The 15,852-nt window shown below is 45.4% G+C and overlaps 1 protein-coding gene across 1 annotated transcript in view; it reads right to left on the reverse strand.

Annotated features, from left to right (window-relative positions):
* cnksr2a (connector enhancer of kinase suppressor of Ras 2a) overlaps positions 1–15,852 on the reverse strand; it is a 94,998-nt gene that overhangs the window by 65,196 nt on the left and 13,950 nt on the right. The window contains 2 exon segments of the mRNA XM_062521946.1: positions 1,584–1,786; positions 8,854–9,017. Coding sequence (XP_062377930.1) covers positions 1,584–1,786; positions 8,854–9,017 — 367 coding nt within the window.

A 15,852-nucleotide genomic window follows, 5' to 3' on the forward strand; every position in this document is an offset into this window, starting at 1 on the left:
GATTTGACATTTAAGCTGATTGCTGACAAATTTGCCACGCAATTCGGGAGAAGCAGCGGACAGGAGCGCCACCACAAGCAAGCACTTCTAGCCCAAATTATATGGCAACGTTGCCTATGACTAAAGTGTCTAAGTAGGCTAGTCCTACTAATATTACATTTGATTGGTAGCATGTTTGTAGCGCGCCAGTTTACCCATCCCCTACATCAAAACAGCTTAGAATCAATCAAAGAATCAGCTGTGTCGGCGTTAGGCTGTAGGCGATTTTCTATAACCATTTTCATTCATTTCAACAATGGTTCATTGAAACGTCGTTTGAATAATTTCGCCAGTCATCACCTTCATTGTAATGATTAAATGAGATTAAGGAGTCGACTATTGACGGATATGCGGTCTTCATCATTTTGAAATGCGGGATGAAACTTTCTGCCACCTGGTGGTTGTTTGGGTACATTGCCTTAGCCTCGAAAAAAATCGGCTTGACGGCCTGCGGGATCTCTTCGGGAGTCCCGCGGGAGAAGGTGCATTCTCAACCCGTACCCACTGTAGCGCAGGCGTTTAACGTCATCGTCACGAGCGCCCTCCCCCTTTCGCCCCCACCAACCCGTCTCTTCGTTTATTGGCTGCTTTCTGGAGGGGGGGCGTTCTGTTACAATTCTACCGAGCAGAATGCTCCACAGAGGAGCACGGCCAGACACGTAGTGGAGGCAATCCTTGGCTGGAAGTACGTGGAAGGCTCGCGAGGCTAGCTCCACACAGGAAGCGTGTTCAGATCGTGCCTTAACTTTAGCTAGTCACATTTCACACAGGAGGCGTGTTCAGATCGTGCCTTACTGTAGCTTTAGCTAGAATGTGTCCAAAGGTCAAGGGCGCACGCTGGATAGTAGCGCTCTTTCCAGTAGTGTCTCAGTTAGCTTGCTCCTCAGAATGCGTCCCTACATTTGGACAGCACCTCAGGGAGGGGGGTGTGTCGCTTGACGATTTGCATGACGTGCGGAGCTTGACCTGCGCTGTGCAATGGTTTATGGGATATCTGAGGCCAAAAAAGATGCATCGATGCACGCTTGGAAATCACGCCAAACAAAGCACCCATCTAGTGAGAACGCTTGACTTTCGGACAGTCTATACTGACGTAACTTCCGGAAAATGCACGCTGCCCAGCGTGTGTACTTATGATTCAGACACAGCCCTAGTCATATTTCACACAGGAAGCCCGTGTTCAGATCGTGCCTTAGCTTTAGCTAGTCACGCTTTACAGAGAGGAGGAGTCATTGGTGGATCAGTTTACCTGATGGAATTCATATTACATGCCACAGATTTAAAACCAGCTTATGTTTCATACAGCTGCTATATTGTATGCACATGTGAGTGTATGTTTGTGTGTGTGTTTGTGTGCATGCATATGCGTATGCAAAGGCGTGTGTGTGTGTGTGAGCATGTGAGCGTGTGTGTGTGCATGTGTGTGTGTGTGTGTGCGTGTGTGTGTGCGTGTGTGTGTGAGCGTGTGCTTGTGTGTGTGTGTGTGTGTGTGTGTGTGTGTGTGTGTGTTTGTGTTGTCTCCTGCAGCTCTTTGCAGGGCTCACCTATCAAGCCAGGCCAGCAGGCTCTTGGCAGCAGCGATGAGGTCCACCACAGAGGTTAGAAAGTCGTTGGGGAGCTTGCGGGTGGTGCGGCCGTCATAGTGACCGCTGCGCCGGCGACCCGTGATGAAGTTCTGCAGGTTCTTGGCCGAGGCGTTGAGCTTGTGCGAGAGGGTTTTAAGGTTCTCCGTCTCCAGGCCATAGTTCTGATAGAAAACATATGAGGAAAGAACAACAGAACATGGAACATAAACAACTGGAGAACGACTCAAAACAGAAGAATGTTCTGAGCAATGTTATATTAATCTCAATCAAAGTGCCACACTTGGCTGTGTGTATGTTGCTGTGTGTGCGTGTGTGTGTGTGTGTTAGAGTCAGTGTTTGTGTTTGTGCGTGTGAGTGTGTGTGTATGTGTGTGTGTGTCAGAGAGATGAATGGCCGCTGGCTGCAGAGCAGGACCTCGTGTCTGCTCAGTGGCTGATTAATCTCAGTGAGGTGTGATGGCCGAGCCCTGTCTCACCCTACCACCCCTCCCCACCACCCCCTGCGTCCCCTCGCCTCTCCTCTCCCCTGCCCCTTCCTCTCAGCCTCTCCAGACGCCTGCCTCACACTAATCGCAGCCTGCAGTCACCGGTGTCACAGTGCCAATGACACAAATGGGAAAAACAAGAGACTAGCCACAATTAATTACAGGTAAATCAATGGAAATTACCATTCATTTATACCCTAACCAGGCTACTTTATTTATGTGCCCTGAATTTGATTTCTATCGATTACTTGCTTTTCGCCTCAAGTGGCAGGACAAGAAAAACTGGCCAAGGAAAAAGTTTTGTGTCCAAAAGCTAGAATGCGATACGCAAGCCAAAGCTCAACAAACTTTCCTTACAGACACCATCAACTACACTACTAGATAGCTTCCTGAATGACACATTGTGTTAGCCTGTGTGTTGGATAGTCTAGTTTAGCAGGAGAATACAACTGTAGCCATGTGGTGTGCGTGCACATACAGTCCCAGAGTATGAGCACAGAGAATGAATCACATTAGTAAAAAAATTCATCCCTCATGCAAAAGCCTAAACAACTGGCAATCACACAAACAAAACTGTATAACCTTCATTAATCCAACACTCTAAACATTTTCAACACAACAATCACTGCGTTCAGTGGTGTTGCTTTAAAAGAATATTAACTGTAGATTTAAAAAAAAAATGACACAGATATTACAGCGGTTGAAAATCAGACTATCCTATTTGCGATGGCGATAATGAATAACCAGCATCTCAGCAGTCTCAATATCTCATCTCCTGCCGATCATGATGATTCACTGGCAGAGAGAGGACAGAGGAGGACCATAAAAAGGCATTCATGAGCTGAAAACTAGGACGCTGAGGACAAGGGTGTGTATGTGTGTGTGTGTGTGTGTGTGTGTGTGTGTGTGTGTGTGTGTATGACGCCGAGGACAGGGCTGGTAATTAGACATTTTATTTGTATCTCACCTCAGATATTACAGGCTCCAGGGCTCGCAAAATTGCCATGCAAAAAGTGTCCTATCCTCGAGTGGATATCAGAACTATGGCAAACTTCAAATCACTCGTCTGTTTTTTTGTTCCCTTTTTTCCAAAACTTCTATTTCCTGCTCCTGCTGTAGAAGCTCGTTGCTGTGTAGCCGACACTACATATACACTACAGACAAGTTTCTTTCTATATTATTTTTGGATGCAGGTGATTCGCTCTCAAATCAATTATATCTGATGAAGGCACACACTTGCACACACGCACACACGCGCACACACACACACACACACACACACACACACACACACACACACACACACACACACAGACACACACACACACACACACACACACACACACACACACACACACACAAACACACACATTTCTCTACATGTCCACAACATAAATCTCACTGTTAATTAGTCATCATCATCACATTATCAAACACACTTTCCCCGTGGCCCACCCCCACACACATACCCATTAGACACACTGTCTAATTACAGCATCTCACACACACACACACACACCCACACACACACACACACACACACACACACCCACACACACACACACACACACACACCCTTAATTACGTGAACAGACACACACCCACACACAAAACACATACACAGCTGTGTTCATTGCATGTCTTCACATTATCACATCACGTACACATTGCAAAGGGTGCGCACACACAAACACACACATACACACTGACTAATTCATTAGCTATGTCACCACTTTATTGCATCATGGAAGCATACCAAATTGTTACTCACACACTCACATGCGAGCGAGCACACACACACACACACACACACACACACACACACACACACACACACACACACACACAAACACGTGTGTGCGCGCACACACACACACACACATACACACACACACGTAATTACATTAGTAACACCATCACACACACACATTCAAACCCCCCCCACACACACACACACACATCTGGATACCCCCACACACACACGTTGGCCCTGCTGTGTGAGTTTGAGGCTGCCCCTGGAGTGCTGCCAACTGTTGACACCCAAACGGATCACTGGAGGAGAATGCCCCTCTCCAAAGTCCCCTGCGTCTCCCCCTCCCTCTCCATCTCTCTCCCTCCCTCTCCATCTCTCTCTCTCTCTCTCTCTCTCTCTCTCCCTCACCCTTGCCCTCTCCATCTCTCCCCCTCCCTCTCCATCTCTACCTCTCCCTCACCCTCACCCTCTCCATCTCTCCGTCTCTCCCTCAACCTCTCTCTTGCTCTCTCTCCTTCTCCATCTCTCCCTCTCCCTCTCTCTCTCTCTCCATCTCTCCCTCACCCTCTCCCCTTCTCTCTGTGTCTCTCTCTATCTCCATCTCCCCCTTCATCACTCTCACCTTCTTCCTCTCCATCTCTCCCTCATCCTCTCTCCATCCTTCTCATGTCTCCCTCTCCATCTGTCCCTTATCCTCTTGTTCCTCCTTTCCCTCTCCATCCCTCCCTCTCTATCTCCATGTCCATCTCTCTCTCCATCTCTCTATCTCTTTCTCTCTCTCAAACCCCTATGTCATCCTGAGCCACGCAGCATAAACAAAAGACAACTCACCGCCCGAAAGAAAGAGCAAGAAACAGACAAGAGGCTGACAGAGAGAGGGAGAGCATGAAAAGAGGAAGAAAGGATGAAGGGGAAAGGTCACACTGACATCACTACCTGCAGCGGGCAGCGGGCACCCCCCACCCCTGTGGTTGCCGCTGGAGACAGGATAATGCCCACTCCTCTGTGTCTGCCAAGTCACATCAGGCTGCCAGGGGCTCCACAAGACCAGCCCGCCACATAAAGCCTTTTAATGAATAGAGATGCCCTGCAGTACACAGCCATGCTGTGTGTTCAGGATGTTGGACACACACACACACACACACACACACACACACACACACACACACACACACACACACACCAAGGTAGGATTTATTTCACCATTTGTATCTGCTATACCATATACCGGGGTATGTGTGTGTTTGTGTGTGTGTGTGTGTGAGAGAGAGAGAGAGAGAGAGAGAGAGAGAGAGAGAGTGTGTGCATGTGTGTGAGAAAGGAGAGCAGCCTGAGTCACTCAGCCACTTGAGCAATTGAGCAGAGGGAGAATTAGGTCTGTCATTTCTTCACCAAGGCGCAGTGTGCTGCAGACTGAGACGTCATCACAAAAGTGTTCCTCCAGCCACTGTCACTCAGATGAATAAGCACAATACGCACACACACACACACACACACACACACACACACACACACACACACCGTCAAACACACACACTATCTCTCTGGCAGACACACACACACACACACACACACACACACACACACACACACACACACACACACACACACACAGGAATATGCACATTTAGATGCACACAACTCAACATACACTATTGTATACACTTACCTAAATCTTTCTTACATAGCCCCCCTCCCTCCAACCAACACACACACACACACACACACACACACACACACACACACACACACACACACTTCTCCTGTCTAGTTCAGGTCCACTGAGCTAGCTGTGATTGAGAGGTCAGTGATGCAGCCCTGAAGCACTGGTCTCCGTCTCTGATAAACACACGGCTCTTAAATGTCAGTGGTCTCCGCGACAACCCGCTATCAGCGCAGTGGACCTACAGTACATCACATCACATCACATAGCTAACAGAGAGCACCAAACATCACTGGACATTAAAGCAACACTAAAGAGTTTTTTGTATCGCGTGTGTATGACAGAGGAAAAGTGCTGTAGTGTTGCTTTAAAGACATGCCAGGAAAGATATAACCAGCCTGTGATACCACCGACCAGGTATACAGTCTTAGAAAAGAAGGTGCTATATAGAAACAAAAATGGTTCTATTGCATGCTTCATATTTGCTACCCCTAAATGGTTCTTTAAACCATTTTGAAGGGTCCATCAAAGGAACCCCTAAGGGTTCTTTAAAGCCAGCATGGCTCAATGCACCCCAAGAACATGTTTTTTTTTTATGGTGTACAGGCCATTTTGGAAACTGAAGACAATTCTTGTCTCTATCTCACAGCAGGCAGCACAGTCAACGACATGACAGGACAGAAAACATATCAGACATCAAATCCAAGACATCAAACAGACGTCACGAGAACAGCCACCGGAACATTCTATCATCGGATAGACACGGATATCACACTGGATGTGACCGAACATGCCAAGAAAATCACCAGAAGCACAGCCCACACCGTGAGCTAAATAAAGACGCTACGCCGTAACCGATACAGTCATGCTGAATACCTGCGGATTTGGAGTAATAAATCTCTAGATCTTAAGGGGAAAAATAATCTACTCTTGTTCATATGACGGCGAATCAAAAGAATCACTCAGTCATAGTCATGCACAGTATAAAAGTAAGTGTTGTGTTGAACGCACACACAAACACCCCCCCACATACACACACATGCACCCACCCCCACACACACACACACACCCCCACACCCACACACACACAGACACACACAAACACACACACTGAGTGTAATGTGTGTACTGAGAGGGTATAACGTAGTAGGAAGTCCTACATGTATCACAGACTATAGCTAAGCTATATGGACCTCCTCCCCTACACACAGAGTGTGAAAAGATAAGTCATTATGTTATATTTTTACTACATGTAGGGGGGAGTGAGAGAGCGAGAGCAAGAAAAGGGAGACTGAGAGAGATGGTGTGTGAGAGAGAGAGAGAGAGAGAGAGAGAGAGATGGAGGGAGAAAGACACAAAAAAGAGAGAGAGAGACTTTGCTCTATTACATAAGAGGCTTTGCTACACCGGCTTTAGTGTCTATCAGCTGAAGGGGAGGGGCAGGCAAGGGTCACAGCTTATGCTTTTTATACATCTGAGCAGATATGTCTCCTCTCTGCTGCTCATATCATGTCTACGGTTCAATAGAGAAATTGATTCCTTCCAGCTCTCTGTTTCCTGCACCACAGCTCTCTCTGGCCCAGAAACTCAATCTTCCAGACCAGACCAGCACCTGTGGCTGGCTGCACAGTGCACACACACTTCCTGTGATCAGTCACAGGAGAACTCCAACGCGCACACACTTCCTGTTATCAGTCGCAGGAGAACTCCAGCAAATTGGGTGGTGAGAGGGGACGAAATGAATTGAATCTTAATGTGGCCAGCAAAGATTCTAGAGCACTATGTGCAAGATAGATGATAGATCTCTAGTCGCTCAAATATTCTAGAGCACTATATGTGCAAGATAGATGATAGATCTCTAGTCGCTCTAAGATCTTTGGCCATCAGTGCCACTGTGGTTCATGTGCCCAGGTTTATTTCAGCACAATGCACCAGAGGAAAGCCCTGAGGTTGGGCCATGGTGACAGAATAGCAAGCAGTCCGTTATACCTGGGCAGTGTGTGAAGGTGCTGGCTGTGCTTTGGGTGGGTAGAGACTTTCTAATAGTAGAGAGACACAACACTCAATGAATCTTCCATAGAAATGCATAGGGTTAGCTCTTAACGCCAATATGGCAGTAGTCTCTACACACATCCCGTTCCTTCCTGTATGCCTCCCTATACTGTACACATGAATAGGAAAATAGCTGCCTGATAATAACTGCCCAAAGTATGCTGCAAGATGGCCGCTGAGTGGGGGACTTGCCTAAAAGGACTTTGTTTTTTCTCCCTCATATCCACCTCCTGCATTCGCAAGAACTTTTCCACATTCGGTTGGCCAACAGACGAGACAAAAAGTTCTGATGAGACGGCAGACTTAGACATTTTGTGCTCCAGCTGTTTTCATTCCAAATAACGGTGTTGTAGATCTGGGTGTTTGGTTATTGCTTGTCATTTCGTGCCAACTGTTTAAATAGAAATAGGTTCAGGCCGGCAGCATGCGGTGCAGCTCAGTGATATTGCCAGGCTCTGTAGGCTTGCACACCCCAGGAGGCTCCAAATAACTCAGTTTGTAATGGCGGAATGACTACAGTGCTTGGCGGTCTGATGTGCATTGCTGAAGACGGTAACTTTTGTGAATAATGCAACTTCAGGAATGCAGGACTCATAGGCAAGCAAATGACCTGCTAGGGCCAACGTCCTCAGTGATCAGTTAATTTAGTATACAAGCTGGTTGAACAAAGCACTTCTAATAACTTGTCAGTGTGATTGTGAGATACTGTAGGTAGAGGTAACAAGAATAAGAAAGCATAGGAAGGGCCTCTGTCTAGTAATAAAAAGCCTCAGGCACCAGCTAGACAGTTAGTCTTCATTGTTTGTCTTTTGAATTGACTGTTTTTTTTATTGATTTCATATTATTGAACTTGTTGTCATTGCTATTATCGTTGTATTTGCCTTTTCACAGCTTTCATATAATATATTCATATCAGCTTTCTGTTCACTCATCCGCAGTAAGTGCCTTACAGCCTGACTAAACCCCATTTACATTGACATCTGCAGACTCACTGCATCAAAACTGTGTGTAAGTGTGTAAGTGTGTGTCTGTGTGTGTGTATGTGTGTGTGTGTGTGTGTGTGTGTGTGTGTGTGTGTGTGTGTGTGTGTGTGTGTGTGTGTGTGTGTGTGTGTGTGTGTGTGCGTGTGTGTGTGTGTGTGTGTGAGTGTCCCTCTCACCAGACAGTGTGTGTGTATGTATGTATGTGTGTGTATGAGTGTCCCTCACACACTCCTGTGAGTGTGTGTGTGTGTGTGTGTGTGTGTGTGCGTGTGTGTGTGTAGATATCTCCTCACCAGAGCACAGAGCAGGTCCACGGCCTCTAGGATGAGCTCCTGGTGGCCGATGCGGGACACCCCCAGGTCCTCCAGCTCCTGATGGGTGATCCTGAGCAGCTGGTCTCCACCCACCTTCTCCCGCTCAAAGTTCTTAATGTACTGCTGCAGACAGTCGTCCAGCCCTGCAACACAACACAACACAACACAGCAGCCCACGATCAGCAAACATGAACAGCAATAGACACGTCAATGCAGTCTGTATGATAGACCAACATTAAACAGAATACAGTCCTTTTGTCAATGGGGTATTGACCAGGGGAAACAGAATGTAAAATAGAGTGGTCAAAACAGCAGCATAGTTTCCATAATGATTATCCATACATGTTGAGGATTTAGTTGAATTGCATATATTCTCCACGAACACTCAATATACATTCAATGTCAATGACAAGTCCATGGCCATAACAGTAGTGACTAATACATATTGATTCACCTTGAGCTAAACTTCCCTCTGAGGTTGATGGAAAATTGCAGCTTTACATGTAATGGGAATATATCAAGATTCAACACCAAACATGGATGATAACCACTAGGCTACATGATCTCTAAATTCAACACCAAACATGGATGATAATCACTACATGATCTCTAGATTCAACACATGGATGATAACCACTACATGATCTCTAGATTCAACACATGGACGATAACCACTACATGATCTCTAGGTTCAACGCTAAACAAACATGGTTGATAACCCCAAGGTGACCTTTTGATCCAATACCAAACCACAACATGGATAACCACAACAGCGCATCCAAAGCCTGAGAGCCTCACAATAGCAGATCAATTTGGATAAACTGGATAAACCCAATTGTATTATGCTGTGCATCCTCTTTGTCGTCACTGGTTACTAAACCCATTTGCGATCTGGCAATATCCGCACACTATTGCCGCAGTGTTCTCAGGCTGCGTAAATACCCAGCTTTGTTACCTGACACACACACACACACACACACACACACACACACACACACACACACACACACACACTCCATGAGATTGCAAACAGTATCTCCATGTGGATAATGTGGCTTTCCTAATGAACAGGAAAGAAAACAAACAAACAAACACAAAGACACAACAAACAAAACACTCCTACAAAGCAAACACTCCTGCTACTGAAAAGAGAGGTAAAGATAAGGAGAAAGAAGGGGAACAGACGTCCATCCTAAGGGGCCATGTTGTATCAGAGATATGCCAGCTGCCCCACACACCAAAGTGCCACAGTGTGTGTGTGTGTGTGTGTGTGTGTGTGTGTGTGTGTGTGTGTGTGTGTGTGTGTGTGTGTGTGTGTGTGTGTGTGAGTGCGTGTGCGTGTGTGTGTGTGTGTGTGTGCACATGATGTTCTTCGCAAAACTGGTGCGACGTTGACAGAAAACATACAGAGGAGAACTCATCTCCTTTCATCTCCGGGCCCCGTGGAGGTCTGCCGTAGCCGGCCGTCCTGGAGCCAGGTGGTCAACCAGCCCACTCCCGCTCCGGTCCGCCTCGCCGAGTGGAGGGACAGCTGAGTCAACTGTCTGCGACTCCAAAATCTGAGCGCAGCAGCCACTGCTGCCCAACAGCTGATGTGCCGCCAGTAACGCTAGTCACTCATCTGCTCTGCTGTCCCCCAGAAGGGGGGGGGGGGGGGGGGGGGGGGGGGATTGGCCACTCGTCGCTCTGATGGTGCTTGTGCTGTGCGGAACTTTCTACAGCGCTTAGGGCTGGGATTCAAACCAAGACAAAGGAGTAGATTCATGTAAACAACTATAGAGAAGCTGGATTTGTATCTACAAAAGTACATAATCCGTTGTGTTCAAATTATTATTGGTTTGATTCCAATTCAATGCAACAGTCTAGTTTCCGTAAGATAAGCGCGCCTTCAAGGTCACAAGATAAAGTGTACATTTCTTCATCTCTACTTCACTGGTTCCTTCGATTTTCAGGCTGAACAACTACAACCAGCAGAGGGAACACAAATCCAATGTTCGCATCATTCTTACGCTTCTTATGCCAGCCTTCTCCTGATTTCTCTCCAAATGCACAATTTTCTCAAGTGTTTCAAAATGCTACCTGTCCTCATCAGCTGAGCGGCAGACGAAGAACAGACAGCCAAATAGGATGGCACGCACATGTGTCCTCTACAGCCATCATCAGCTGTGAACCTCATCAAGCAAAGGACACAGCAGGCAGCAGGCCAGAGAGAGAATAACAAACAGCTGCTGATTAAGAGGAGCATCCCTCTATGACCAAAGTTTGTTCTCATTGTTCATTTATTTGCTGGATCATGTATGGTCTGTTTGTTTGTTTATTTGTTTGTTTGTTTTCACTTTAATATTATCTATGGGATGTTTTTTTTGTCCCTGATTGCTTAATGAATTGAGTGCTTTGGGATTGGGATCTCTTCTGTCTCACTAAGCCAAATCTCAATCAACCACATTGATATCGTAACACAGTATTGAATCATGAGTCGTGTAGGTAGGTTATGAATCGTGTAGAGGCGGGCCATGAATTGTGTAGGTGGGCAAGCTTGGAAAAAGTGACACAAGCAAATATAAGACACAGAGATACAGAGGTAGACCGATAGATAGATAGTCAGACAGAGAGAGACAGACAGGTAGACATAGAGACAGAAAGAGAGACAGATAGGCAGACAGACAGTCAGGCAAATCGTCAGACAGAGATAGAGACAGTTAGGCAGACAGACAGTACGGCAAATCATCAGACAGACACAGACACAGACAGGCAGGCAGACAGACTGACAGCCAGACAGACAGTGAGACAGAGAGATAGATAGAAAGATAGAGATACGCAGGCAGACAGTGACCAGGCATACACAGAGAGAGAGAGAGAGAGAGAGAGCGAGAGATGTAAAGATTATAACCACACAGAGAGAGAGAGAGAGAGAAATAGACACATAGGCAGAGAGATAAGTCTCTTTATCTGACAGCACATGCCTGGGTATCTTGCGGACTAAACTGAGGGCTACGTGTTTGCATCCGAGAGGAATAAACAGCTGACTCAGGGTCCCTGAGCTAATCAATGGCGTCCGCCTCATCAGCAGGAACAATAACACGGCTTTGGCCCAACACCTCGGGGGACGACACACATCCTAAACACTGTACTTTCCTCGAAAAATGCACAGGTCAACATAATTTCCTGATGATATCAAAGGTTGCTGCCAATGTACAACATAGCTGTTAAGACTTCGGAAAGAAAAAGAGTACCCAACAGCAAAAACTTGCCACAGCTATCATGGATGCATTATATAATCCATTTGAAACATCTACATCCAGTGAGAAATGGTGTGTTCAAAGTGTATAAACATACAGTAGCTGGGTAGAATATGTGTGATACAAATGGGAGAATAACCACAGAGAAGTAATGTGAGAATAAGGTAAGTAGTCTACAAGTGAATAAATATTATCAACAAGTGAATAAATATTATCAGTCTCTGCTCCAACAGACTTGACAGTTCATCTCTCTCTCTCCCCCCCCCCACCTACACACACACATACACACACATACGTGCACAAACAAACACACACACACACACACAAATACCAAATACACACACATAAACACACACCCACAGAGGACAAGTTTCATTTAAGACACCAACACAATTCGAGATAAACAACCTAACCTTCTCCCTCCTTCCTTTCTAACTCTGTCACGAAGTAAGAGACAGTACAAAGGCAGCTAGCATTCCTCACAACTAACTTAACACCAACACACACACATATTGCTCACCAGCACTCTGATTTGTAGGACACCCATGAAAGCCGCTGCCAGAATCTTGCAAACAACACACAAACACACACACTTCCCGCTCCACACTTACACACATAATAATACACACACACACACACACACACACACACACACACACACACACAAACAGTTCAGTGCTACTGTCATTCCGGAAATAATGGCATCCACAGTCCACTGCACCAGAGAGGAAACCCATATTTGTGTGTGTGTGTGTGTGTGTGTGTGTGTGTGTGTGTGTGTGTGTGTGTGTGTGTGTGTGTGTGTGTGTGTGTGTGTGTCTATTATTATGTGTGTAAGTGTGGGGCGGGAAGAAAAAATGACAGGAACCTTTAGTGTCACGGTGACATAAACCGCAGCCACTGTGCTGTCGGCTGGCCGGCCACCCATAACGCCGAGGAGAACAGCGGCGGAAGGTCAGAGATGACCCGCCACGCCAGGCAACAACACAAACACGCCGACCAATGAACCACTAAAGGGCTGTCCAGCTCTATTCCTGACTGACCGATCCGCCGCTGCCCACTGCTTTAACTGACTCTCTGAATTTAATTCAATGCTGCATGTCCACAGGCCCGTTACATTACGTGTTTTGCAAAACCTACATAATTGCAACTAATTTCCATACGTGGGTAGAAAAATACCCACAGGACAAAAGGTAGGCAATTTCAAAAGAGAGGATGAAAAAAAGAAAGAAGAAAGAAAAGACTGCTTTTGGAGAAACAGAGAATTATATTCTAGGATGGAATACAATATATGTATTTACTGAAATGAATATACTGAACCCCAAATAAGGGAAGGTTCCTGCACTCCAGTTTCATTAATAGTCGGCAGGCCAAGACCCTAAAAAAAACTTTTGATGGCATTTTTTGTAAAAAGTTGGCAACCATGCTAGAAGTTATTAGTAGGGTCTGAGGTTCCAGAATCCAGTGGTTGCCAAAATCATATTTATAATTTAAGGTCAAATTTGAAGGTCAAAAAGTTGGAAACAATAGATTTTAATGGTTTGTCTTTTGGGGGGGCTCTATTTTCATGACATCCTTTTTCAAAGTTGGCAACCATGCTAGAAGCTATTAGTAGGGTCTGAGGTTCCAGAATCCAGTGGTTGCCAACATCATTTTTATAATTTCAGGTCAAATTTGAAGGTCAAAAGGTCGAAAACAATAGATTTCATGGTTCATCTTTTTGGGGGGCTCTATTTTCATGACATTCTTTTTAAAAGTTGGCAACCATGCTAGAAGTTATTAATAGGGCCTGAGGTTCCAGAATCCAGTGGTTGCCAAAATCATTTTTATAATTTAAGGTCAAATTTGAAGGTCAAAAGGTCGAAAACAATAGATTTCATGATTCGTCTTTTTTGGGGGGCTCCATTTTCTTGACATCCTTTTTAAAAAGTTGGCAACCATGCTAGAAGTTATTAGTAGGGTCTGAGGTTCCAGAGTCCAGTGGTTGCCAAAATCATATTTATATTTCAAGGTCAAATTTGAAGGTCAAAAGGTCAAAAACAATATATTTTATGGTTAGTCTTTTTGGGGGCTTTAGTTTCATGGCATTCTTTTTAGAAAAGTTTGAAAGATTTTTTTGATAAATATTTATTTTTATTGATAAATAATTTGGATATATAGACTTGATATGGCCATTACTCCTTTATGCTATGAATAACACAAAACGTTCTCTAGAGAATATATTGCTAATGAATAACAATAATGCTTCTTTATTTCAAGGCAAAATGTCAATTCAAATGTCAATTCAGACTGTCTGAATGTTTTTGTAATATATGCAATGTTTTGCAATGTGCAATTTTTGTTGCTGTATTACAAAAAGGCTGTCTCGTCCTGATCATGTTCCATCCCTACATTGTTGAGACATCCATCAGCATCACAACCGCATGCAGGTGTGCAAGGCTGTCCATTCTTAAGGCAAGTGCAGGCATGTGTACGGCACTTGGTTCTACAACCACAAGTTATCAGCTCCAAGCAACTACTTGGAACAGGAGGTTCCTGAGTCACACAACCACCAAGTGTTGGTCTACAACCTTCCAACCACCTGTCTCCTCAGGGATTTCACTAATGGCAGGGTCAGACTATAGGCTACAATGTTTTTGTCGCTCACCATGTCACACTTTACGATTTTAGAACCATGAAAACCTCTCCGCGTCTTGGTCGGGAGAGTGGCCACATACACCGAAAGCATCGGTCGCGTCATTACGACTCCCGTCAAATTTCTGACAAGCCAGTCTTTTGGTCGGGCTGTTTTAGAACGTTGTGAACGACAAATCGCAAGTCGTGAAGCATGTCATATTATAAGATTCCCTCCGCGTTTGATGTCGTGCCCGTTCATTTGAAATCGGATACGACGCTGTAAACTTGTCGGTCACGACAAATGGCCAGAATCGGGCTGATATCGTGTAATCTGACCAGGCCATAACATCTACCTTGTCAGATTGCAGCCATACCTTTGCCTGGTGATTTGCACATGCAAGATGCAATGACAATGCATCACTTGTTGGAGGTAACATTTCCATTGCCTTTTTGCCTTTCTGAAACAAGTCATGTCTAGCCCTGTCAATACCCAAAGATGTGCATGGTGCTTTGTACAGATGGCACAAAAACTCCTCAACGTCACCTTGAGGCCCATCCCAACCAACCCTATGTAACAGTTCTGGGTGTTGCAAATACACAGTCCAACATGACTTCTTCCCATGTCCAGCAAATGAGGAGACAGTATCGCAACCAGTTAGGGCATGGAAGCCGAGTACATTATCCACAACTACCCCAGGTAGTTCTCATTGATAAGGTGGACTGGGTAGCACTCATATTCCTTGGAAGTCCCACTCATCTTCCACACCTTGCAGACTTGGTCCCTAGTGAAGTGAAGAGGCAGAAGGAGGAGATCTGTATCACGGCACTTCACAATGATGTTCTCGTACCCAGCATTAATTACTTCCAGCATATGTAGGATGATGCGTGTGTCAGCCTCCTCATGGTTTGCCTGTAGACCATGAATAATTCCACATGGAAAGTGTGCAATACAGTCTCTACTCTCGGTTTTTATTTCCTAATGATGTCATTATTTCTTGTCATCCGCAAAACTGAAGATTGTTTTAAGTAACTAATCACCTAACCGTGTGTTCACATCAGAAGCAACCAGAATGACGAAAGTCATTATTTCTCTGCAAATAGGGTGGCCATAGCAAGTTGGCAA

The sequence above is a fragment of the Sardina pilchardus genome, chromosome 19 (genome assembly GCF_963854185.1).
Source record: "Sardina pilchardus chromosome 19, fSarPil1.1, whole genome shotgun sequence".
In the NCBI taxonomy this organism is placed as follows: Eukaryota; Metazoa; Chordata; class Actinopteri; order Clupeiformes; family Clupeidae; genus Sardina; species Sardina pilchardus.